Source organism: Myotis myotis, unplaced genomic scaffold, assembly GCF_014108235.1.
Source record: "Myotis myotis isolate mMyoMyo1 unplaced genomic scaffold, mMyoMyo1.p scaffold_m19_p_20, whole genome shotgun sequence".
Taxonomy (NCBI): domain Eukaryota; kingdom Metazoa; phylum Chordata; class Mammalia; order Chiroptera; family Vespertilionidae; genus Myotis; species Myotis myotis.
Window position 1 is genome coordinate 16,297,029 of NW_023416325.1, and position 24,111 is coordinate 16,321,139.

The 24,111-nt window shown below is 40.1% G+C and overlaps 2 protein-coding genes and 1 non-coding gene across 5 annotated transcripts in view; 2 read left to right on the forward strand and 1 right to left on the reverse strand.

The window, feature by feature from the left end:
* Nucleotides 1-354: 354 nt before the first annotated feature.
* On the forward strand, nucleotides 355-461 carry LOC118678663. The gene has a single exon (XR_004974959.1). It is a non-coding gene; the product is annotated as a U6 spliceosomal RNA (small nuclear RNA).
* Nucleotides 462-5,709: 5,248 nt separating this feature from the next.
* NAA25 (N-alpha-acetyltransferase 25, NatB auxiliary subunit) overlaps nucleotides 5,710-24,111 on the reverse strand; it is a 115,025-nt gene continuing 96,623 nt past the window's right edge. For all 3 annotated transcript variants that reach the window (XM_036354353.1, XM_036354358.1, XM_036354357.1), the window contains 7 exons: nucleotides 18,148-18,252; nucleotides 14,618-14,667; nucleotides 13,637-13,720; nucleotides 13,167-13,305; nucleotides 9,505-9,649; nucleotides 8,845-8,918; nucleotides 5,710-8,102 (listed from right to left, as the gene is read on the reverse strand). In XM_036354353.1, the coding sequence (XP_036210246.1) occupies nucleotides 7,896-8,102; nucleotides 8,845-8,918; nucleotides 9,505-9,649; nucleotides 13,167-13,305; nucleotides 13,637-13,720; nucleotides 14,618-14,667; nucleotides 18,148-18,252 (804 nt within the window). In that variant the 3' untranslated portion in view covers nucleotides 5,710-7,895. The remainder of the gene's footprint in view (nucleotides 8,103-8,844; nucleotides 8,919-9,504; nucleotides 9,650-13,166; nucleotides 13,306-13,636; nucleotides 13,721-14,617; nucleotides 14,668-18,147; nucleotides 18,253-24,111) is intronic.
* On the forward strand, nucleotides 20,417-20,995 carry LOC118678556 (ferritin light chain-like). Its single transcript, XM_036354381.1, has one exon. It carries the CDS (start codon nucleotides 20,417-20,419, stop codon nucleotides 20,993-20,995), a length of 579 nt encoding a protein of 192 aa, XP_036210274.1.

Consider the following 24,111-nt stretch of genomic DNA (forward strand, 5'->3'; position numbering starts at 1 on the left):
TTGGACACTTAGCATATTAGACTTTTATATATATAGATCATGGCTCCAAGAGATTACTTTGCAATGGGAAGATGAGTCTTCCATAACACTTCCCATAAATAGGCACCTTATGTACTATTATGGAAAATGTTCTACTTCTAGAGTCTATTGGGGAGAAAAGGAGTTAAATACTATGAGATAGATCCTTATCTGGGAGTCACTTATTCATTCAACAATTCTAGTTCATCTACTCTTGAACCTGGGCATATGAGAATGAACGAACAGAAGTGGGCACTGGACACATGTAAGTCATTTTCTAATACAGAGGAGACTTTTGGGATACCTAGTCTTTAACTGGCATAATTTTAGGATACCGTGCTCACTTCGGCAGCACATATACTAAAATTGGAACGATACAGAGAAGATTAGCATGGCCCCTGCGCAAGGACGACATGCAAATTCGTGAAGCGTTCCATATTTAAAAAAAAAAAAAATTTAGGATACCAATATGTCCAGGCCATCCAGAGAAGAGTGTGGGCCTGGAGTTACCAGCCAATGTACCCATGAAAATCACACATAAGAAGTGGCTTCTCTGCTGGTATCTCCCATTCACATTTTGGACAGTGTTATAAACAGAGCATCTTTTCACATAGTTATATAACTTTTATATATCCTCTTCAGCGAAATGTCTCTTTATGATCATTTTCTAACTGGATTATTTGCTTTGATATTGGTGAGTAGTAAGAGTTCTTTATGTATTCTAAGAATAATTTTTTTAAATCAGATAAGTGGATTGCAAATATTTTCTCCCCCTCCATAGCTTGTCTTTTCATCCTTTTAACAAAGTCATTCACAAAGCAAGGATTTTTACTTTTGATGCAATCCAATTTATGGAGTTTTCTTTTATGGATCATGTTTTTGGTGTCATGTTTAAGAATTTTTTACCAAGTCTTAGCTTTTAAAATATGTTCTATGTTTTCTTCTAAAAGAGTTTCATAGTTTTATATTTTACAGTTAAATTTATGATCTATTTTGAGATGATTTTTGTATGAAGTGTGGAGTTTAGGTTGAGGTGTTTTTTTTTTTACTATATACACCAAACTTTCTAATACCATTGGTTAAAAAGACTATCTTTTCTCCACCCAAATTTTTGCCCTTTTGTAAAAAAGCCATTGGCCATACATGCATGCATTCTCTATTTCTGGTTCCTCAATTCTGTTTCATTGATCTATGTGTCTCATCACCAATACCACAGCCTTAAAATTGAATAGAGTGGTTCCTCCCACATTATTCTTTTCCAAAATTACTTTAACTATTGTATTTCCTTGCCTTTTGGAAAATTTATATTCACAATAAATATTTCACAATATACACATATATCAAATTATCAGATTGTACACTTTAAATACATATATTTTATTTGTGAATTATTCCCCAATGAAGCTGAGGGAAGGGGAAGCTGAGGAAAGAAAATACCAAAAGTTTGATAGAAAAAGAAGAAAAGACATGAACAGACAATTATTTAAAAACATATAAATGTTCAGGCACTAGAAGTTTACTGGTAGAAAAACCAAAAGGAAGAGCTCTATTCATAAACATTCTGTCCAATTCCAGGATTCTTGTGTATCAATTTTTCCTCCCTGAAAACACTCTTTCCCCAATCAATTGTTACAGGAAAACAAACTAAAATCACTATAGTATTAATAAAAGGCTAATATGCAAATTGTCCCCTCAACCGGGAGTTCGACTGGGAGTTTGACCAGGGGTAGGGCCGGCCGGCCAACTGCCCATGGCTCCTCCCCCTGGCCAGTCCAGTCCCCGATCACCCCTCATCCCAATGGGGGATGGAGCTGGCCAGCCAACCTCCCACGGCCCCTCTCCCCGACTGGCCCAGCCCAATCATCCCGATTGGGGCAGACCGGCCAGACCCCACCCGTGCACAAATTTGTGCACCAGGCCTCTAGTCAGGTGCACAAATACTAATAAATACTAAACTCCTATTTGATCAAAAGTAAAAATATAAAAATGGCCCTTAAACATATTAAAACATGTTCAAATTCATTCAGATTTGAAAAATACAAATTAACACTGAGATGCCATTTGTCACCGATCAGTTTGGTGAAAATTACAATGTGTGGCATAGCAACATATTTTGTTGCTTAGACTGTGCAGAAACAGACACTAATGCATTGCTAGTGAGAATGCAAACTGGCAAAACCCTTCTGAAAGGGGGTTGGCAATATCAAGCAAAGTTACAAATACAGTTAGCACTACCTTCCCATTTCTAGGATTATTTGTTGATGCATGTGTATAATTTCAAAACAATGTAAACAACTAAAAGCACATACACAAGAGAATGATTGAAAAAATTAAGGTATATCCACAAAATGGAGTACTATGCAGCTAATAAAGAAGAATGAAAAAGATCTCTATAAACTTATATGGAGTGATTTATAAGATGTATATGTAAGTTTAAAAAGGAAAGTGTAAAATGTCACGCTATATTTACATAAGAAGGGATAAAAGAAAATATACATGCATCTGCTAATTTGCAGAAAGAAATTTTAAAAAATAAACTAAATACTATTGAGATTGGTGAGTAGAATCTGGATGGAAAGAATGAGGACATGGGGACAGGTTAAAGACTCAAGGAGGTATACTTGGAGTACATTTTTTTCTATAGTACTGACTTTTAGTACTATAACATTTGACAAACCAACAGGAAATACAAGCAGTAATATATGAGCCCTACTAAAATAAAAATGAATAATATAACCACACTGAATAGTTCTAGATGGAAAAATACTAACCTAAATAATTTTGAAGAAAATTATTTTGACCTCATACTGGAAGGCTAAAGATAAAAATTACTGAACACAAACATTGTTCTCTAGTTCATATATTTGCTTTTTACAGAGGCAGGGTTAGTTATTCTAAAAATAATTTACATATATTCTATTGAGCAAATAAGTATATATATTGTGAACAACAGAGAAAAAAGGAAAAAGGATCAGAGGTTTGAAATGGGCTGTACGGCAGAGTAGGAAATGGTGCAAAGCCATTGGACAGCAGAGGTCTATGACTTACCCAAAGATCCACAAAACCCTGCTCTGGAACCTTTAGCTTCAATGACTCAAAAGAGTAACATGACAGGAGAAAGCTGTTCCAGGAGAACAGGGACTGAGGGAAGGTAGTTATGTAGTTTTTTCTTTTGTAAGGGCTTGATTCTGGGTCACAGTACTGGTTAGACCTCTGAAATTTTCCTCTCCTTGGTATACCCCCTTTATAAAGATAGCAGGAGCACAGCTAAGGAACACCAAACCTTGTTCTTTGCAGGAGGTTGCAAAGTAAGGACACTCCTAAAGGAAGAGCGACAACAGGAATAGGAAGAGAAACAGTCAAACGGCAGTTGTCATCATATAATACTCAGGGATGGGAGCAACTGTGCTTCTAGTATGCATGCCTTCCAATTTCTGGCAGCGTTAGTTATTCTACTGGGGAGAAATATAACACTGTCCAAACTGGCATAGCTTTGAGGTCTGGGCAAACGACTGTGTCTCAGACAAAGATTTGGGTTCCAGGGAATGCAAATGAGAGACAGAGGTATGGGATCACTAGCTATTTCACTTGGGCCATGACAATGATAATCCAAATTATTTACTTTGCCTCCCTCCTTGCCCTTTCTTCTATGAAATCAAATGGTCAGGGATAAGATTTGAACTGATTTTTCTTTCAGAACTTCCCAGGTAGGATGCTTGAGAATGGGCCATTCCCATATTAAACTACATGTCATCTTATTGCTAATAGTAACTATACTTCAAGGGATGCATCTTTATTAGTAGATACTCATCCCTAGGAATCTAATGATGTTCAGACAATTGGAAGAAAAAGCAGATGTGGCCTATGACCTATCTGCTCATACAATAAAAATGGTATATTATTAATTTGAAGCAAAATAAAGGATTATTTGTCAAGAACCTCCCTATTAATACACTTCAAACTAGGAAACTGGTCTTGGACATGCCTTTTATTCAGGATGACTGGGTATTCAGAGGGTGATCTGGATTCTCTTGCAACTCTCGGCACTTGTTCAGGGCTAAAGGGAATCTTGACTTTACATGGCATTCTTTCGCATCTAGCCTATACTTCAAAGAATTTTGAGCATATGATTTATAGACTATCTTTAAAATCAGGTCTTGTGAAGATAAAAAGGATGAGCTCTTAACCACTTCACAATTTCAGAGCAGAATAGAACCCTCCTCAGATACTATACCCAAATGTGGACATTTCCCAAATATGTTAAAAAGTCATTGTTGCTGACAATAAGCGATTCAAAAGAATAGTGTTACCAAGACAATAGGATATAACGGATACCCATGCCCTGGTCAACAGGTACATGAAGGAGCTAAATGTGAAAGCAGTATTTATTAGAGTAGACATATGGACAGAGAAAAACCTAATGAACACCTCCCTGACTGTTCAGGGAGTACTTCAAATTTTTCATTTCTGGAGAGACTAGCATATTTTGAAAAGACTGAAGCATGATGATGATTATTGGCCAAAGTCTTGGGAAGTACCAAGGCCATTCATTTCTCAGAGATATCTGCACTACTTAGAATGCAACAAGTTTTGAATCTTTCTCTCATGAAGATATGCCACATTACGCAACTCTCATGGCTCACGAGCGTAGCCACAACTTGAGAATGAAGCATGATCATGTGGCCTGCAAATGTCATGGCCAGACATTTTATACATAAACTTATTACTGTAAATATGGGCCTCAGCAACTGCATTTTTTAGGTTTATGTAACAGCTTCCACTACTTCCACCAGCTGTTACATAAGCACAGAAGGGACTGCCTATTTCATAAATCTTAGTTCCAAAGTTCCTTTGGAAACTCATATAGTGGGAATAAAAGAGTGGAAAAAGAAGAAGAATGTGATTATGGCAGTGTCCTTGATTATCAAAAGAATCACTGTTGTCTGCCCTCATGCTGGCTGAAGGGTTCAGTTTGTACATTTGGATCCTGCTGCAAGAACTACTGACTTCTAAAGGCAACTACACCTTGCCGTTCAGAGCTCCAAGAATACTGTAATGGTACCTCCATTACAGACAAATTCCTACAAGCAAGGTGCAGACATAGTGCAGATAAATACCTACAAGCAAGATGGCGCTCCTGGCAAATAACAAGGTTATTGTTATCAGGGCTGGTGGCAAAGCCTAGAGAATCAGTGTGTTAAAAATCTCTGGAAAGGGCACCGAGGTTGCTCATGAAAGTTAGTATTATCACATGAATACCAAGAGAGACAGGACAGGTCTAGAAACTGTGGCAGTAAATCTAAAGGGATTTTTAAGGTCCTCCGCAAGTGTGATATAAAATGTGGTAGGCTGCTATGTGAAAACATCTAAAAGTTCCCATACATTGAAAAACATCAAACATTCAGTTCCTCATGCAAGTCACATGGTGTTGGAGTGCAAAGAGGTGTTTTTTTTAAGCCACGGACAGGGCTAATGAGAAGTTGTTGAAGGATGGTAGCCTAGGTGGTCCACAGTGTTGGAGACCAGGTGTAAGCTAACAAGGTCCTTGCACCTGAAGAGGCTAGCAAGGCTGGGACCCTTACCCACAGTTTTCCCAGACTTGTTTGGATGGCGGTTATCAGAATGAGAGCAACCTCTGTAGAATGAGAACAGCCTTTCATGGCTTACCAAGAAGTCTGTAACTATTTACTGAGATTTGCTGTACCGAGAATTTGTCCTTCTGCTCTATCCCTCCCTTAGAGATTAAGAGGAACAAAGAATACATTCCTCTTGACAGACCTCCTATTCAGTGTCTTGTGTATAAATAGCATTGTGTGGTTAATAAACTTGCTGCAGTTCCTCGATTGAGCTGCAGTCTTCCTGATCCCACTTTCCTGTCTTTCTTTCTTTTCTCAATTCCCACCTCCCTACCTCAGCCCGGCTCAACCTGTCAGGCTGGCCCTGACACCACAGAAGATCTGTATAAATCAAACCTGCTAAGATACCACTATATTTCACTATGACTGCAACCTGACCTCGTGTCATGGGAGGGGTATTTGCAATAATTTTAAAAACCGCCACTGTGTCTATGTCTAAGTGCCTTATGAATTCAAGGGTTATGGGGTACAGTTTAAATAGTGGCCCAGGTTCATGTGTCCCCTCTGACTCTCAGTAGGACAAAATACTGATCAGCCTAACCTAGGTCTTTCTTAGCCTTTTATTACTTCTCATTTCCACTATTCTTTTGTTTGCCTACATCCATAGAAGATTTAAGACCAGTGTCAATGCAAAAGATTCATCTTGCAGAAGCAAAATGAACAAATCTGACAAATATTTGGTAATTGCCATCTTTCTGATAATTAATCCACATATGAAGTAATATTAAAAGGATGTTTTAAGGAATTGACTCCTTAGTTCTGGTGTTCCTCAAGGTCTATGGAGATGGGAATACTTTCTTGCTTCCATCTGTCTTTCTATATCCCAAATGCTTGTTAGTTTTCAAATTAAAAAAAGGTAAAGTAGCTCCCTGGATGAGGCAGTCTTTCTTGTTCTGTGCTACCCAGAAATCAGCTCTCCAGAGCTTTGGGGCAATGAGAAGACTCAAGATGTAATGTTGACAGAACAAGGACATGTTATCCTCCATAGTAAGGCTGAAACTCATGGCCTAAAATCTAAAGAGCTATTATTGAGCTCCCTAAAATTTCTATGGAGAGCTCCTTTGGAAAACTCTCTGGAACTTCCTTTTCAGAGTACCCTATCAAATCCCCCATTGTAACCTCCCATGTCGATTTTCTTTAATCTTAAGGATTTTGCATTGGACAGACCAAGGAATTTATCAGGTGAGAATCATATGATTATGAGTTCCAAATATTTTATCATTCCAGTTTTGTGCACCTGGCTTTTCCCTTTGTTTTGGCATCATAGAACAAGCCTCAGATTGGACTTGTTCATAACCTAACTAGAAAGATCAAACATTATTTGTTATGTGATTCAAGAAGAAACAGATTAGATATTCCAACCCATAAATGAGGCTCTAGTCTAGGAATCTTTTTGCCCCCCAAAGGTTCAAATTCTACTTACTAGTCATTCATTCATTTATTCATTTATTCTATAAACATATTTAGCTCTGTTAAGTTGAACCATGTAAAATTGATATTAGACCATTTTCACCTACAAAAATGGCAAGTTCAAATGGTTAAACCTAATTCAATTTTCAGCACTATTAAACCTTCTTAGGACTTCTGCTTGTAAAGGACATTTTAGAGTTTTTGATTCCTAGAGTTTCCTCTAGTCATGATTTCTCTTAAATCTTATTATTCCCTGTAACTTCAAAAGACTGGCCCTAATTTTTTAGAGTAGGATGGTCCCAAGACTTAGAATGGCACTGAACATATGAGACTAGACTATGGTGCATCTGAGTATCTCACTGTCACTTTTTTGATAGTTGTCCTTGCTTATTCTGAGTTTCCAAACCTCTTCAAAGAACAGAAACTTTCTTTGTCCAACCTCAGAGGCAGACATAGCAATGACAGCTGAGAAAACTGTTGCATGCCACCCTACTTCACTTGAAACCATGGAATAGAGAACCTGGAAGTGGCATGTATAAATAATAAACTATAATTAATTTTTCTAAGAAAAGACTTAGACAAGTCTAATATTCACCAAGGTAATAAGTCCTTCTCTTAGATGAAAAGTGGCTTCATCTCCTTGAACAAAGACTTTAAGAATCACTAGTGAATCTGAAAATAATAAAAAGATCCTGCCCAATTCACCTAGAATGGCTACTAAACCGTAGTACTATATTCCCTTTAATTTCCAAAAGACTAAAGATGTTCCCCAACACTTTTCCCAATCCTTTAGTATGGAATAACTGCAGTTCCTGTATCCCAGTACTAGTTTCAAAGAGTAGTAGAGGTGCTGGTAGCAAAAGCAAGGGTAGAGTCCAATGGATCTAGGCCCCTGCTATAGAATCTCTTCTGTGAGCATAATAATGGTGTCTGGGTGTCTGCATCACGCCGAGTTTCTTGCTTTAGTTGAAAGAACTTGTACTGTGTCCATCCATATACTCCACAGTTGAGCAGACCCTGGGATGATGCTGTTAGAGCCTGGAGGAGATGAAGGGGTGATGGAGCCCATCCTTCAGGTTTTCAGAGATCCAGGGACTAGTTCCCAGTCCCCTTATTTATAAAGAATTGTTATATTTCTTCTAACCCATACCTCAAGATCTGGCATCAGTTTTTAATATTTTCTACCTCTCCTGAACTCACTCTTTACACTGTACCTTGTCATGAATGATTAAAAGAGAGTTGGTCATATTTTTTAGTGTTTACATAAGGACAATGAAGTGATTTCAGTGCCCCTCCTTAATGCCCCATTTCCCAGGTCAGGATTGAGAAAACTTCCCTATCAGCTTAGTCAGCTCCAAAAGTCTTCTTAAATTTGATAAAGGAAGAAGAAAGAGAATTGTCCCATTTCTTTATTACTGTCTCCCTGTTCACCTAGAATAGCTCATTTATCCCATTCAATTCACTCTGAATGGGAGAGAATCATGTCATTATTAGTGCTTCATAAGAACATTTGCTTTTTTGTTACTCATCCCTTAAACATACATCAATAAGGTGAAGTTGACCACACATAAATATGCTCTGAAATGCATGGGAGCACTTTCACAAAGTATCTACCACATCTGTGAGGAAAATTTCACATTCTTCGTAACTAAATATAATTTCTCTTTTGCAATGTAGAAATACCCTGAGGGGAAAAATTTTTGCTTAGAGATGTATGGCAGTATAAGAGAACAGGAAAAGAGGGCATGAGAATATCGATGCTAGATGTTGAAGATGTTACCTGAAGTACATAGAGGGCCATGTGAAGCTTGGTGTCCTGTGGCTCAATCAGCTTTATGATCATCAAAATGACAGCTATGAAAACACAAAGTATAAATCTTATCAGCACTGGCTACCTGAGCATAAAATTCTTCAGTATACATGCTTAAGCATTTTTAGAAAATGGAAGCTACCGACAGAATGAAAACCAGCAGTAAGATTAAGCAATTATGTAAACCACTGGGCCTTGGGTCTCCAATGTTTATTCCTCAGTGATTAAACTTTACAGATTATTAGTGCAGCAATGGTGGTAAGACATACTACAGGAAGACAGTCACACTTTTTAACATTTTCGAGTTTATCAAGCTCTTTCATAAACATTATCCAATCTGATCCTTGCTACAACTTTATGTAGCAGGATGGACAGGTATTAGTATCTCTGAGTTCTGTCAGGACATTTCCTCTCATATCAGGTTGCATCACATGTCTAATTATCTTAACTTGCAAAACATAAGAAGAATTTAAGGAGGTTGGGAAAAACTGGGAAATATGAGTGGGAACAACTTAAATTTTACAAGCTGGACAGGAATTTGCAGTAATCCTTCTTGGTGAGACCTCTTTGCTTGATCAGAACCCCATAATGCCCTCTTCATTGCCCAGCTCTTTCCAGTAAGATACCCACCTGGGCCCCAGCAGCACAAGAAGGCCACTGGGTAGAAGCGTACTCGCTGCTCTACGATGTGAATCGCTGCCCACTGTTCACTTCCCAAAAAGCCAGTTGATTTCACAAACTTCTTATACAGAGTCTGGGCTTGGATGAGTAAGACCTAGACAGGGGTACAGCAGTGAATAGTTTGCCCAAGACTTAGTAACTTTCCAGGTCTATCCTCCTATAATTTTAGAAGGAACGTTCTCTTAGGATCTAATAGCAGAAAAAGCCCATTCCTCTGTCTTTACTATCTGAAACCAGGCTTTTTCTGATAGAAAATTATCTTCAGAATGAACTTTTGCTTGGCTAGGGAAATAGACAGATATTAGCCAAACTTGTGGTTACCGTGTTCAAAACACGAACCTTAACAATAATGCTCAGGATATTTTCTCACTGAGACTGATCATAATATGCATGAGAAATAAAATTACTAGTAAGATCTATGCCCTAGCCAGTTTGGCTCAGTGGATAGAGCATTGGCCTAGAGATCAAAGGTTCCTAGGCTCGGTTCTGGTCTAGGGCACATACCTTGGTTGCTGGCTCCTTCCTGGCTCAGGCCTGGTCAGGGTGTGTGCAGGAGGCAACCAATCAATTCTCTCACATCCAATATTTCTCTCTGTCTTTCCCTTTCCCTAAAAATCAATGGAAAAATATCCTCAGGTGAGGATTAAAAAAAAAAAAAATCTAACCAAACCCTCTTTAAAAACCCTTTATTAGAAGTTAAAGTACTCTATACTTAATATCCTTAAAATAAATATTTTAGCACTGTGACTGAGCTTAAATTCTCAATTGTAAGCAAAAAAAAAAGGGGCAGGGGTCTTTTCTTGCCCTTTAGCTAATTGAAAGAACTATAAATCAGTTCAGAAGTCCAACATGATTTTTGTGTGGAGTGAATTATGTAATAATCTTGGTAACAACTTTGACCAAATTTGAAACTTTTCCCTAATAATCCAGATCCATACTCTAAATTAACAACCAATTAACTAAAGGTTTGGCCATTTAAGTTTCTTTTTTCCCCACAGAAATAGGAATCAAAAGGAGGCTTGAACTTATTTGAGAATATTTATGGCTAGTAGAAGCAGTTAATCATCTGTTGTTTAAAAAAGAATCAGAATGCGCCCAGCTGGTTGAACATTGACCTATGAACCCGGAGGTCATGGTTCGATTCCTGGTTAGGGCACATACCTGGGTTGTGGGTTCGATCCCCAGTGTGGGGCATGCAAGAAGCAGCCAATTAATGATTCTCTTTCATGTTTCTATCTCTCTTTCCCTCTCACATTCCTCTCTGAAATCAATACAAATATATTTTTAAAAAAGGAATCAGAATGATAATTCTGAATGCCCACTGAAGCCTGGGTTATTCTGAAGAAGGAAACAGGAATCCCCACGGTGCCAGGCTACCTGTCTCTCTTGTCAATCAGTTCTAAATATAAACCATTAAAGCCATTTTAATGTAAATTAGTCATTGTGCAATCTTTACACACTTGCTGATTTGAGCTAAGTTATCTCCATAACTTATATTTGAATTATCAAAGGAAATTCTCCACAATTATATTTGGTTCATGTGTACTACCTGTACTAGGAAACAAAACATATTTGGGGGATAAATTTGGTCTGCAGGTAGATAGTCTGTAATCCCTGAACTAACATATAAAGAGAGGAGAAAATGATACTGAAAAATAGATATGGCAAATCAGAAGGCATATTGCTTGCTTACTGATTTTGTACTAGGCAGTTATATATGAACTAGAGGCCCGATGCATGAAATTCGTGCAAGAGTAGGCCTTCCTTCCCCCGGCTGCTGGCACCAGCTTCCCTCTGACACCCAGGACCTGGGCTTTCCTCCAGCCGTCGGCAGGCACCAGGAACCCTGGCTTCCCTCACAGCCTCGGCTTCATCTGGAAGGACCTTCGGTCTAATTAGCATATTATGCTCTTATTATTATAATGTATTGTCCCATAGCTGATTATTTTAATTGTACATAATTCTGATGATGTCGGGTGAGTATTTAATAACTGCCTGAGTCACTTAGCACCTTAACCCAGTTAGACATATCATAATCACAAATTTATAGCCAATAAAGAATTGAGAAAAGAAAACTCTTTCATTATTTTGAAAATTAAACCAAAGCTCACCCCACACATTCCAAAGTATCTATATATACTAGTATAAAACTCTAATATGCAAATAGACTGAACAGCAGAACAACCAAACAACTGAACAACCAGTCACTATGACATGCACTGACTACCAAGGGGCATGCGCGGAACATAGCAGGCATCAGCAGCAGACGGCAGAGTGTGAAACATGGTGGGCATTGGCCATTGTGGGATGGTGGAGCAGGTGAGAGGGGGCACCAGGCCAAGGCAGGGCGCCAGTCACTGTCATTGGGGTGAGCCTCTGGTGGTTGCTAAAAATTCTTAGCTTCCATGCTCTGCGATGCCACCCAGCACTAGCACCCACAGTTGGCGCCGGAGCTGCCACTTCCACCCACTGCTAGTGCCTGACACCGGCCCCTATCTCTCGGCACCGTAAGGGGGTGCGAGCGGCAGCTGCTGGCTCCAATTGCCCCTCAGGGCTTCTCCACCTCCCCCTGCTCCTAAGGAGCAATCAGAGCTGGCAGCTGCCTCTCACACCTGCTGCCAGCAACGGCCCCGCTCGCACCCGCTGCCAGCGCCTGGCACCAGTCCTGATCACCCCTGAGGGCTTCTCCACCTCCCCCTGCTCCTGAGGGGCAATCGGGCAGCAACCACTGCTCACATCCACTGATGGCACCGGCCTCGCTTGTACCTGCTCCTGGTTCCAGCCCCAATCGCTCTGCGCTGTCAGCGTGTGGGAACAGCAGCAGCGGGAACGGGGCTGCTGGCAGACAGGGGACTGGAGGTTGCGGCAGGAGGGGCTGGGTAGGGGCGCAGAGGATGGGCTGAACCTGCCCCTGTGCCCATGGCAGCCTCATGGCCTACAGTTCCTTTAAAGTTGCACAAATTCATGCACTGGGCCCCTAGTCCTATATAATAAAAGGCTAATATGCAAATTGACCAAACGGTGGAATAACCAGTCGCCATGATGCACACTGACCACAAGGGGAGCACTGCTCATCCAGAAGCTGGGCTCATGGCTGGTGAGCGCAGCAGTGGTGGCGGGAGCCTCTCCCACCTCCATGGCAGCACTAAGGATGTCCAACTGATGGCTTAGGCAGGAGTGGGCCTAAGCCATCAGTTGGGCTCCTGGACTGCAAGAGGACGCAGGCCAGGCTGAAGGACCCCCCTCCCAACCCTGACCCAAGTGCACAAATTTTGTGCACTGGGCCTCTAGTCATTTTATATAAAGGATATACTTGACACATTGTAGTTTTCTGCTCTGATCCTCCATGGGGATCCACAGAACACATATTACTTCTAGAATGAGGATAATTCCTACAGAATGAATACAGGTTCTTTTTCCCACTCATCATTTGATCTTGGGAAGTCCAAAAAACTAAGGTAATAATTAAATTGTCAATATCACCTAGCCACTTTGTTGTCTGGGACTATCAAAAGTAATTCTCCACCTCATCTTTCCCAGGCCTTGGAGTACTACCCAATCCCTCCCTATCCCCACTTCTTTCCATAAAGGCAGATAAGGTGGCACCATACCACAATGGTGAAGAGGCTGAGAAGAAAGCTGGCCAGGAAAATGATGAGCCCATAAAAATAAAGTGTTCTACAGACTGATGTGTTGGCAGAAGGCAGGAGTTCAGCCATGGCTGATGGTGGTGAGTGCATCAGGATACACCTAGGAAGAGAATCAATGGACAAGAGCACTGCTACAGATATAAAACTATAGAGATACCTATTAGTGCAACAAAAGTTCATGAGTATAAAATTTTACTTATCATTTTGCTAACACTTTGTTCCTTCTCATAGACACATTATTTTCTAGTCACCTTGTTATATTCTATGTATGTATTTACAGCCTTGACTGCACATTATTCTCATTATTCATATAGTTCATTTAAATACAACACCTTAGCCAGAATGTATGTAGAAAGTCCTCTTCTATCTCCATTTATAGAACAAAGTATGTGTAGACGACCATGAAAATGATAGATTTGGTCCTTACTTACCTGTTGTTCTGGCTAAAGTTTCGGAAACATTCACTGGCATTGCCCAGACAGAATACAGGTATCATCAATAGTAGAGGTATCAGGCTAGGAGGAAAAAAAAACTTATCACCCTAATATTCAGACTGTTTTATGCCCTCTTCCATTTGCAAAATATTATCCTGTTCTTTTCCCTCCTCTATCATCCCACCACTCTCCACTAATACATACACATTTAAATTCTCTAAGAAAAATCGTTCAAAAACCTTAACTATACTGTCTTTTTCAATACCTGGGGAAGAGAAGTGAGGAATGCATTTTATACTTAGGGATATGAACACTAACAGAGTTTCATAAAGAGTCTCTGGGAGTTGTGTGATCTGATAAAATCCAAGTGAGTCAAAATGAAAGGAAATATTTTACAAGGAGCTCTCTGCTTGCTCAGTCTGTTTCACTTTCCATGGTGACCAGAAATAACTTCATTCTCATATGTCCTTTCCTGGGAGCTTTTCTAAAATAGACCTTTAAATAACCAATTATTATCCAGAGGAAAAGATCCAAGAGTAAAAGTTACAAAATCTAAAACCAACTCTGTAATGACCACTTCAATGAAATCCAGACCCCTTCTGGGCTTAATAATTTTAAGAATCTCACCCAATGTTATAAAGGTAGATGAGATCTTGAAAGCCCCTATTATAAGTCTTTAAGAGATGTAGAAAGGAATTAAAAGTCCAAAGACTTAAAGGAAAATACCTGACAGGCACTTAGACATGATGGCAGAATTGAGGCTAAAACCCAAATCTGTAACTTCAAACTGTTTGCCTATTTGAGAAAATGGAACCAAAGATCACATATTTGTTGCTTCCTACTCAGTAAGGCTCCAAGAGGACATAGGCATGACAGACTCAATAGATATAAAGGACATTGTTCTCCTATTTTCTCCCACCTAGACCCCAGAATAATGAGAGTCCACACCTTGCTAGGAGAGAAAGCAAAATATCTTACCTTGACGAAATGATGGCTATCTGACCAACTTGACAAGTATTATCTATAACCTATGAAAAGGATAAATGTGAGCAATGTCTTAGGATATTGCCAATCATGTTATAATAAATACCAGGTTATTATGTGTCACTTGACAGAATAAAAATTCCCAAGAGTCAGCTTGCTTCGTTAAGAAATATTTGCTATAAAATTCAGTGAAATAGTTCCTTAGCATAGGAGATAAGAGAATTTTATCTGTGTTACTATATTCTAAATAGTACAATAGTCACAAAAAGAACCTGTAGGAAGTAGCTTAATATAAGATTTGACTACCAGAACAAATTCTCTTTAAAAAAAGGCAAATGTTAAATTACACAATGTTCCATCTTCTAATAACAGTTCAATCCTCTTCTTTTATATCCAGGGAGGTGTGGGATTTTCACTCCTTATGAATGGAGTGAAAGTCTATGTATAAGATGACCAGCAGCCGAACCGGTTTGGCTCAGTGGATAGAGCGTCGGCCTGCGGACGCAAGGGTCCCGGGTTCGATTCCGGTCAAGGGCATGTACCTTGGTTGTGGGCACATCCCCGGTGGGGGGTGTGCAGGAGGCAGCTGATCGATCTCTCTCATCGATGTTTCTTACTCTCTGTCCCTCTCCCTTCTTCTCTGTAAAAAATCAATAAAATATATTAAAAAAAAAAAAAAAAAGATGACCAGCAGAACCTAGCTGATTTGGCTCAGTGGATAGAGCGTTGGCCTGTGGGCTGAAGAGTCCCGATTTTGACTCCAGTCAAGGGGATATACCTCGGTTGCAGGCTCCTCTCCAGCCCGGGCCCTGGTTGGGGCTAGTGCAGGAGGCAACCAATTGATGTGTTTCTCTCACATCAATATTTCTCTGTCTTTCCCTCTCTCTTCCATTCTCTCTAAAAATCAATGGAAAAATAGCCTCGGGTGAGGATTTAAAAAAATTAATAAAGATAATAAAAAATAAATTTAAGAGAGATGACCAGCAGAAAGTATAACAGGCCAGGGTTAGTATAATAAGGGCAAGGTCAAATAAACCCTTTGGATTATAAGCCCTTCAAGACTTGTTAGATTCTAGAAGAAAGAACATTTCAAAAATCTCCAGTTGTGTTAGACACTGTAAAACAAACTACAGAAGAATGGTCCCTACCCAGTAGGAATTTATGGCGAAAGATATTGAACATAACACCTTAAAGAGATAACAGAAGAGAAAACAAGTGTTGTTGTTTTTTTCTATTTTACGGTAGAGACCATATGGGATGGCATTGTTAGGGATCAATAAGCATTAAGTGAGCAATTAATTAATAACCAGAGATGACTAACTGACTTGCCTTAAGAACTTTGAATCAAGAATAGCAAATTATTTCAAGTTGGATAGAAATTGCTGACTTTAGGTAAAATGGGAAATAAGTAAAATTAGTCTTTGGTGACTTCTCCCACTCATGTCCCTTTTTCTCTTTTTATTATATCCTCTATCCAGCAGGTGGCTAGCCTGTGTTTAATTCTTATTCTTAACTGGATATCAATGAATCTCTGATAAAAAAGTTTATTAGTAAAAGTTTAGGACATAAGTCTTGCTAGGGTATTTAAAAGAGAACTCAAACATGAAAAAAAAAAACCTGTCAAGGCTTTAGGAATAAAGCTAAAATGACAGAATAATAGACAGTGGAGTTAAATTTTTTGGCTAAAGTTTATCTTCTTGGAATATTAGTGTTATAGCATGTGTTACATAAAGAAAAGCACAATATGTGCATTTGTATGACTATAAAGCAATAGAATACCATATATGACAGTTAATCTTCGTCTCTCTCTCTCCCTTTTCTTCAAAAATTAGTTTGTTCTGCCCGGCTGGTGTAGCTCAGTGGTTGAGCCTTGACCCACGCACCAAGAGGTCACCAGTTTGATTCCCAGTCAGGTCACATGCTTGGGTTGTGGGCACAATCCTCAGTAAGGGGTGTGCAGCAGGCAGGCAATCAATGATTCTCTCTCATCAATGATGTTTCTATCTCCTTCTCCCTCTCCTCTCCTCTCCTCTCTGAAATCGATAAAAATATTTTGAAAAATATGTATAACTAGAGGCCCAATGCACGAAGATTGTGCAAGAATGGGCCTTCCTTTCCCTGGCTGCCGGCACCACCTTCACTCTGGCCGGAGCTGCCTTTCTGCCTTAGTCCAGGTCTGGAGCCACCTTTCCACCTTCCCACACTGCCCAGAGGCCCAGAGCTGCCTTTCTGCTTCGTTCCTCCACCTTCCCACACTGCCCAGAGGCCCAGAGCGGCTGGGGTGGTGTGGAACGCCAGCATTGTCGCCATTGGTACGACACAGCCGCTAGGTGCCTGCGTATGCAAATTAACCCGCCATCCTTGTTGGGTTAATTTGCATACTCACTTCTGATGGGCTGGTGGGCATCGTAGAAGTACGGTTAATTTGCTTCTTTTTCTTTTATTAGTGTTTTATAGTTTATAAAACATATAAAGACATTTAAATAAATGAAAATTGCTCATATCATAAAAATGTATTCTGCCAAGATCACTTAGTGATATACTAAAAGAGTCAGAAATAAGAAAGAAAATATACTATACAATGTAATACTATTCACCAATAAAAAGTAATGAATTACTTATATAATACTATAATGGATAAACTTCAAAAGCATTATGCTAAATTAAATAAAACAGACAAAAGAAATTATATACTGTATGATTCCATCTATATAAAATGTCCAGAAAAGGACAATCTATAGACAGAAAGTAGATTAGTGCTTGTCTAGTGCAGAAGGTGGGAAGGGGATTAACAGTAAATGGGCATGGAAGATTTTATTGGGGTGAAGAAAATATTCTGAAACTGTCATATGATGATGACTATACAACTTGATAAGTTTACTTTAAAAACCATTGAATTGTATATTTAAAATAGGTGAATTATATGATATGTAAAATACATACATGCACACAAAGAGTCCAGATGTACTGACTTAGTGAATAATTATAATGCTAGACAATGCCAAAACTCTGTGAACCAAAGGGGGAAAGACAACTAACTTCTCCCTGGGTTAATCTTATTTTCTGATTACCATACATTAATTCCCCTGCTCTTCTGCAAACCAATATTTTTTATCTACTCATACTGAAAAAATACAGCAGAGCAGAACACTCGCCCTTTCCATACCTATAGTTCAAATCCCAGGTTTCCAAGCTGAACACTTTCCCTGACTCTTCGCCAAGATCTTTAGCAACAATGATGTACTGGCATAGAGCCAGGATTATTTCTTTTACTGAATAGAACTAGGCAGGAATGGCAGTACTGTGCATAATGTTTCCCATAATGAGTCTTTCTTTTTTTTTTTTGTGGTATGAGATATGACGAAATCATGTTAACAGGATAGAAACTCAGTGAGAACATGTTTTCCTTTTATTAATCTCAATTAATTCACCTAGTCTGTGCTGAGTGTTTACAATATTGATCAAGGATACATGGGTTTGTTTTAGCATACTGTTCTTAACTATTAACTTTGAATAAAACTTACCAAGGAAAATGTGCTCTGTCCACTCTGGGTGTGTTTCATCCTTAGTTCTTTGTACAGATACCAGACGTAATTGACGGTGTAGAGAAATGAAGAAATGTAGAATATCTAGGTAAAAAAGCAGAACAACCCATCATAACTGCCCCACTCTGATTTCCTTTGATTTATTCCATTATTTTCTATTATAGGAGTTCTACCTACTATTCTATTAGTAACTTACTATCTAGTATCTATACCATGTAAAATATGGGAATTCTATCCAGCCTACCTAAAACATGCCTCAGCTTTTTTTTTAAATATATATTTTTTAATTTTTTAATCCTCACCAGAGGATGTTTTTCCATTGATTTTTAAAAAGAGCAGAAGAGAGAGGGAAAGACAGAGAGAAATATTAATGTGAGAGAAACACATCGATTGGTTGCCTTCTGCATGCATCCTGATCAGGGCCCCAGCCTGAGGAGGAACCTGCAACCGAGGTACGTACCCCTGACCGGAATCTAACCTAGCACCCTTCGATCCACAGGCCAATGCTCTATCCACTGAGCAAAACTGACTAGGACTATATTTTTATTGATATCAGAGAGGAAGGGAGAAGGAGAGAAACATCAGTAAGAGAGAATCATTGATTGGCTGCCTTCTGTATGTCCCCTCCTCGGGATTGAGCCAGCAACCCAGGCATGTGCTCTGACCGGGAATCAAACTGTGACCTCCTCGTTCATAGGTCAATGCTCAACCATGAGCCACACTGGCAGGGGCCAGCTTCCTTTTTAAAAAAGAAGTTTTTATTGATTTTAGAGAGAGAAGAATGGAGAGGGAAAGAGAGAGAGACCTGCCAGAAACATTGACTGCCTGCCTCCTGCACACTCCCTACTGGGGATCAAGCCGGAAACCCGGGCACGTGCCCTGACCAGGAATTTGAATGGTGACCTCTCCATGCATGGATTGACGCTCAACAAACTAAGCCAACTAAGCTCAACCACACTAACCAGGGCCTTATTTTATCCTTTGCAGAGGAACCACAGTATTATCCAATTCCTCTCACCTAACTGGTCCACTTTTATGCACAAAATAGGTCCAGAATCATGAGTGTATGAAACAGAATGACAGAATTCAGAGGGGAGGGAAGTAAAAGGGATGATGATAAGAGATTAACCAAAGAACATATATGCATAGACCATGGACACAAACAATAGTGTAGAGAAAGCCTGGGTGGGGAAGGACAGGGGGGTGGGGGATGGGGGACATCTTTAATACTGTCAACAATAAAAAAAAAATCATAGAATCTTTTTCTATTTTATTTTTTTATTGAAAATTCCATAAGGTTTTCAATTTATATTTTTTATTAAGTTTACTGGGGTGACATTGGTTAATAAGATTATATAGGTTTGAAGTGTACACCTCTATGATACATGAACTGTATATTGCATTGTGTGCCCACCACCCAAAGTCATATCATCTTCCATCACTATATATATGACAGCCTTTACCATTTACTACCCCCACCCCACCCCTTTCCCTCTGGTAATCACCATACTGTTGTCTGTGTCTAGGGGGGCTGGATGAAAAGGGTGAAGAAATTTAGCAAGAAAAACTCATAAATGCAGACATTAGGTGATTACCAGAAGAAATTGGGGGTGGGGGAGGTAAAGGTGGGGAAAAGTGATGGACAGAGACTTGACTTGGGATGGTGAACACACACTATAATATTCTGATGTATTATAGAATTTTATACCTGAAACCTATAAAATTTTACTAACCAATGGCACCCCAATAAATTCCATTTTAAAAGAGGAAAAAACTAACAGGAAAGTTGTTTTGAAAAATAACAGAGACATCCTAGCCGGTTTGGCTCTGTGGATAGAGTGTCGGCCTGTGGACTGAAAAAAGGTCCCAGGTTTGATTCCGGTCAAGGGCACATGCCTGAGTTGCGGGCTCAATCCCCAGTAGGGAGCATGCAGGAGGCAGCCAGTCAATAATTCTCTCTCATCATTGATGTTTCCATCTCTCTCTCCCTCTCCCTTCCTCTCTGAAATCAATAAAAATGTATTTAAAAAAAAATAATAATAATAAAATAAAAAATAAATAAATAACAGAGAAGTCAGTGCCCTGAGCAGTCCTGGATCTGTCTCCTGCTTCAACAGTGTTTGGATGGAACAGAGCCAGGAACACCTTCGACCACCCTCCTGTGTCTTATCCAGTTACCACCTTTAGAATCACCTCCGGGACCAACCAACACACCAGTTCTACCTTAACTCCTTGTTGCCGAATAACCATGAGCTCTCAAATTTGTCAGAATTATTCCACTGAGGTGGAGGCTGCAGTCAATCACCTGACCTGCATCTGTGAGGCCTCCTATAACTACCTCTCTCTGGGCTACTATTTCGACAGTAATGATGTGGCTCTCGAGGGCATGGGCCACTTCTTCCGCAAGTTGGTGGAGAAGAAACGTGAGGGCACTGAGCATCTCTTTAAGTTGCAAAACAAGCGTGGTGGCCGCATTCTCTTTCAGGACATGCTGAAACCTTCCCAAGATGAATGGAGCAAAACTCAGGACATCATGGAAACTGCCCTGCCCTTGGAGAAGAACCTGAACCAGGCCCTTTTGGAGCTGCATGCCCTGGGTTCTACCCATGCAGACCCTCATCTCTGTGACTTTCTGGTGAACCACTTCCTGGATGAGGTGAAACCGATCAAGAAGATGGGCAACCACCTGACTAACATCCACAGGCTAACTGGCCCTCAGGCTGGGTTGGGTGAATATCTCTTCAAAAGGCTCACCCTCAAGCAGGACTATGAGACTTTGGAGACCAGAGGCCTTTCAGAGGCCCCTCTGCATTCCCTTGGTACTTGAGCCTCTTCCCAAAACTACTAGTCATTCTTTTAATCACCCTGAAGCCCTCTCCCATGCATTGGACCAAATGAAACAATAAAGCTTTTTGCAGAAAAATAAATAAATAAATACATACATACATAAATAAATAAATAATAACAGAAGACGCCTTAGCTGGTTTGACTCAGTGGATAGAGCGTCGGCCTGTGGGCTGAAAGGTCTTGGCTTCTATTCCAGTCAAGGACACATGCCCAAGTTGCAGGCTCGAACCCCAGTAGGGGGCATGCAAAAGGCAGCCGATCGGTGGTTCTCTCTAAACATTGATGTTTCTATCTCTCTCTCCCTCTCCCTTCCTCGCTGAAATCAATAAAAACATATTTTAAAAATAATAACAACAGAGAAGACAATGGATGTCAGTAAGTCACATAGATAAGGGGCATAGTCTCAGTGTTAGAAAGTAGTTTAGTGGCAAGAATTTGGCTGAACAACACAATAGCTCAGGTACAAGATCCTGAACAAGCTCACTACATAAAATGCCAGGTCTCCATATTTTCAGTGAGTAACCAAAATATCATGTATTATCCAGACCTGCATTGTCCAATACAGTAGGTAACTAGACACATGACTATTCAAATTTAAACTAATAAATATTAGCCCTAACTGGTTTGGCTTAGTGGATAGAGCGTCAGCCTGCAGACTGAAAAGTCCCGGGTTCGATTCTTGTCAAGGGCATGTACCCTGGTTGCGGGCACATCCCCAGTAGGGGGTGTGCAGGAGGCAGCTGGTCTATGTTTCTCTCTCATTGATGTTTCTAACTCTCTATCCCTCTCCCTTCCTCTCTGTAAAAAATCAATAAAATATATTTACAAACTAATAAATATTAAATACAATTTAAAATACAGTTCCTCAGTCACACCAGCCCTATTTTAAGTACTCAATACCTAAGTGTGATTACTGGTTAACACTTTGGATAGCACAGACAGAGAATATTTCCATCCCCCCTGATCTTGAGACATGACTTTACCTCCCTCCTTACAATGCCTGACTTTAGACCATTTTATTCCTCAAGTTTATCAGGAAAAAATGAAAGAAAGAAATCTCAGATCAATACATTTGACTCCTAAAAGATATAATAAGGAGAGACTGAAATTTTTGGTTAGGTGAAATTTTGGTTTGGTTACCCATTCAATGATACTTTTCTGAATCTCCCCAGTTAGAACCAATCACTTGGGTGATGGGTAGGGGCTGGGAGGATGGGGGGGAAGGGAGGAGGGGAACAGGAAATATCTATAATACTATCCTATCTAATAAAGAGGTAATATGCAAACTGACCATCACTCCAACACACAAGCTGGCCGCATCCATGTGGACACAAGATGGCCAGCAGGGGAGGGCAGTTGTGGGCAATCAGGCCAGCAGGGGAGGGCAGTTGGGAGGGACAAGGCTGGCAGGGGGAGGGCAGTTAGGGGTGACCAGGCCGGCAGGGGAGGGCAGTTAGGGGCAATCGGGTTGGCAGGGGAGCAGTTAGGCGTCAATCAGGCTGGCAGGGGAGTGGTTAAGGGGTGATCAGGCTGGCAGGCAGAAGCAGTTAGGGGCAATCAGGCAGGCAGGCAGGTGAGTGGTTGGGAGCCAGCAGTCCTGGATTGTGAGAGGGATGTTTGACTGCCCATTTAGGCCCAATCCTGATCGGGCCTAAACGGGTAGTCGGATTTCACTCAAGGGATCCCAGATTGAAGAGGGTGCAGGCTCGGCTGAGGGACACACACACCCTCATGCATGAATTTCATGCACCGGGCCTCTAGTCAACAATAAAAAATAAATTTAAAAAATAAATTAACTGATTAATTAAAATAATTTTTTTAAAAAGAACCAATCACTTCTTTCACATTCCTAGTTTATACTTTTATTAAAGAACTAGAGAGGCGGTGCACGGGATTCGCGCACTGGTGGGGGGCGTTGCCTGCGGGGATCAGCCCACTGTGGCAGTGCCGCTCATCCCAGTCAATGGAGTGGCGCTCTCACTGTGGGAGCACACTGACCACCAGGAGGCAGCTCCTACATTCAGCGTCTGCCCCCTGGTAGTCATAGTGACTGGTCGAGTGGTCGTTCTGGTCATTCTACCATTTGGTCACTGGGCTTTTATTATATAGGATATAATTTGCTTTGTACTGTAATGATTTAGATAAAGAACATATGTCTAGTCTCCCATTAAATTTTAATTTCTGAGGTGAAGAATCATATTTGTTTCTATATTTATACCACCATAACATAACCAACCTCACTTTCTAGCAACTCAGCACAGAACTTTATGCACAGCCGGCACTCACAGCTCGAGGTGAATTATCACTAGAATTGTAAACTCCTGAGAATAAGAAATTTATCTATCTTGTTCATCCATGTGTACTCCAGAATGTAGTATAATGACTAGAACATTGTAAACAATAAACAGTTATCTAATAACTTTGAGGTCCTTTATCTGAGGCCACAGGCAGATGTAAGTTTAGTTTCTTAAGAAAAAATCTGTAGCAAAAGGATTTCTAAAATGTTTCCATCATTACTAAAGTGAACATTTAAAATAAGTGATGGTTTATAGCAGGAAGTAAATTACATGTCTCTCCAATCATGACAGTAAAATTTGATATGTGATTTGATTGCCTTGTCTTTCTCTCTCCTCTTGAGATTTAAAGAGAATGGCCATTCTATGATGAGGAAACAGAAGTCTGAGGAAGCAATAGCTGGGTGGAGGTGGTCAAAAAGGGGAGAAAATGGGAGACACCTGTAATAGAAATTTTTTAAAAGGCAATTTCATTTAAGCCCAGTAGGGGGAACCAGGATGTCATTATATCAGATAGATTCCCTCCACCCTCATACCAGACACAGAAAATTCTAAACTTGGCCTTTCTTACAGTTTAGAAAAAACTCTACAGTGGGGCCTTGACTTACGAGTTTAATTCGTTCCGTGACGGAGCTTGCAACTCAAATTACTCGTATGTCAAATCAAAAAGTGAACGAGTGAGACACATGATGCTGGGCTAATATTGTGGCATTCACTGTGACATTCGCTGCGCCAACTAGCAGTGGGGTATCTGAAGCTGGCTCATAACCCGAATTTTAGCTCGCAACTCAAAGCAAAAAAT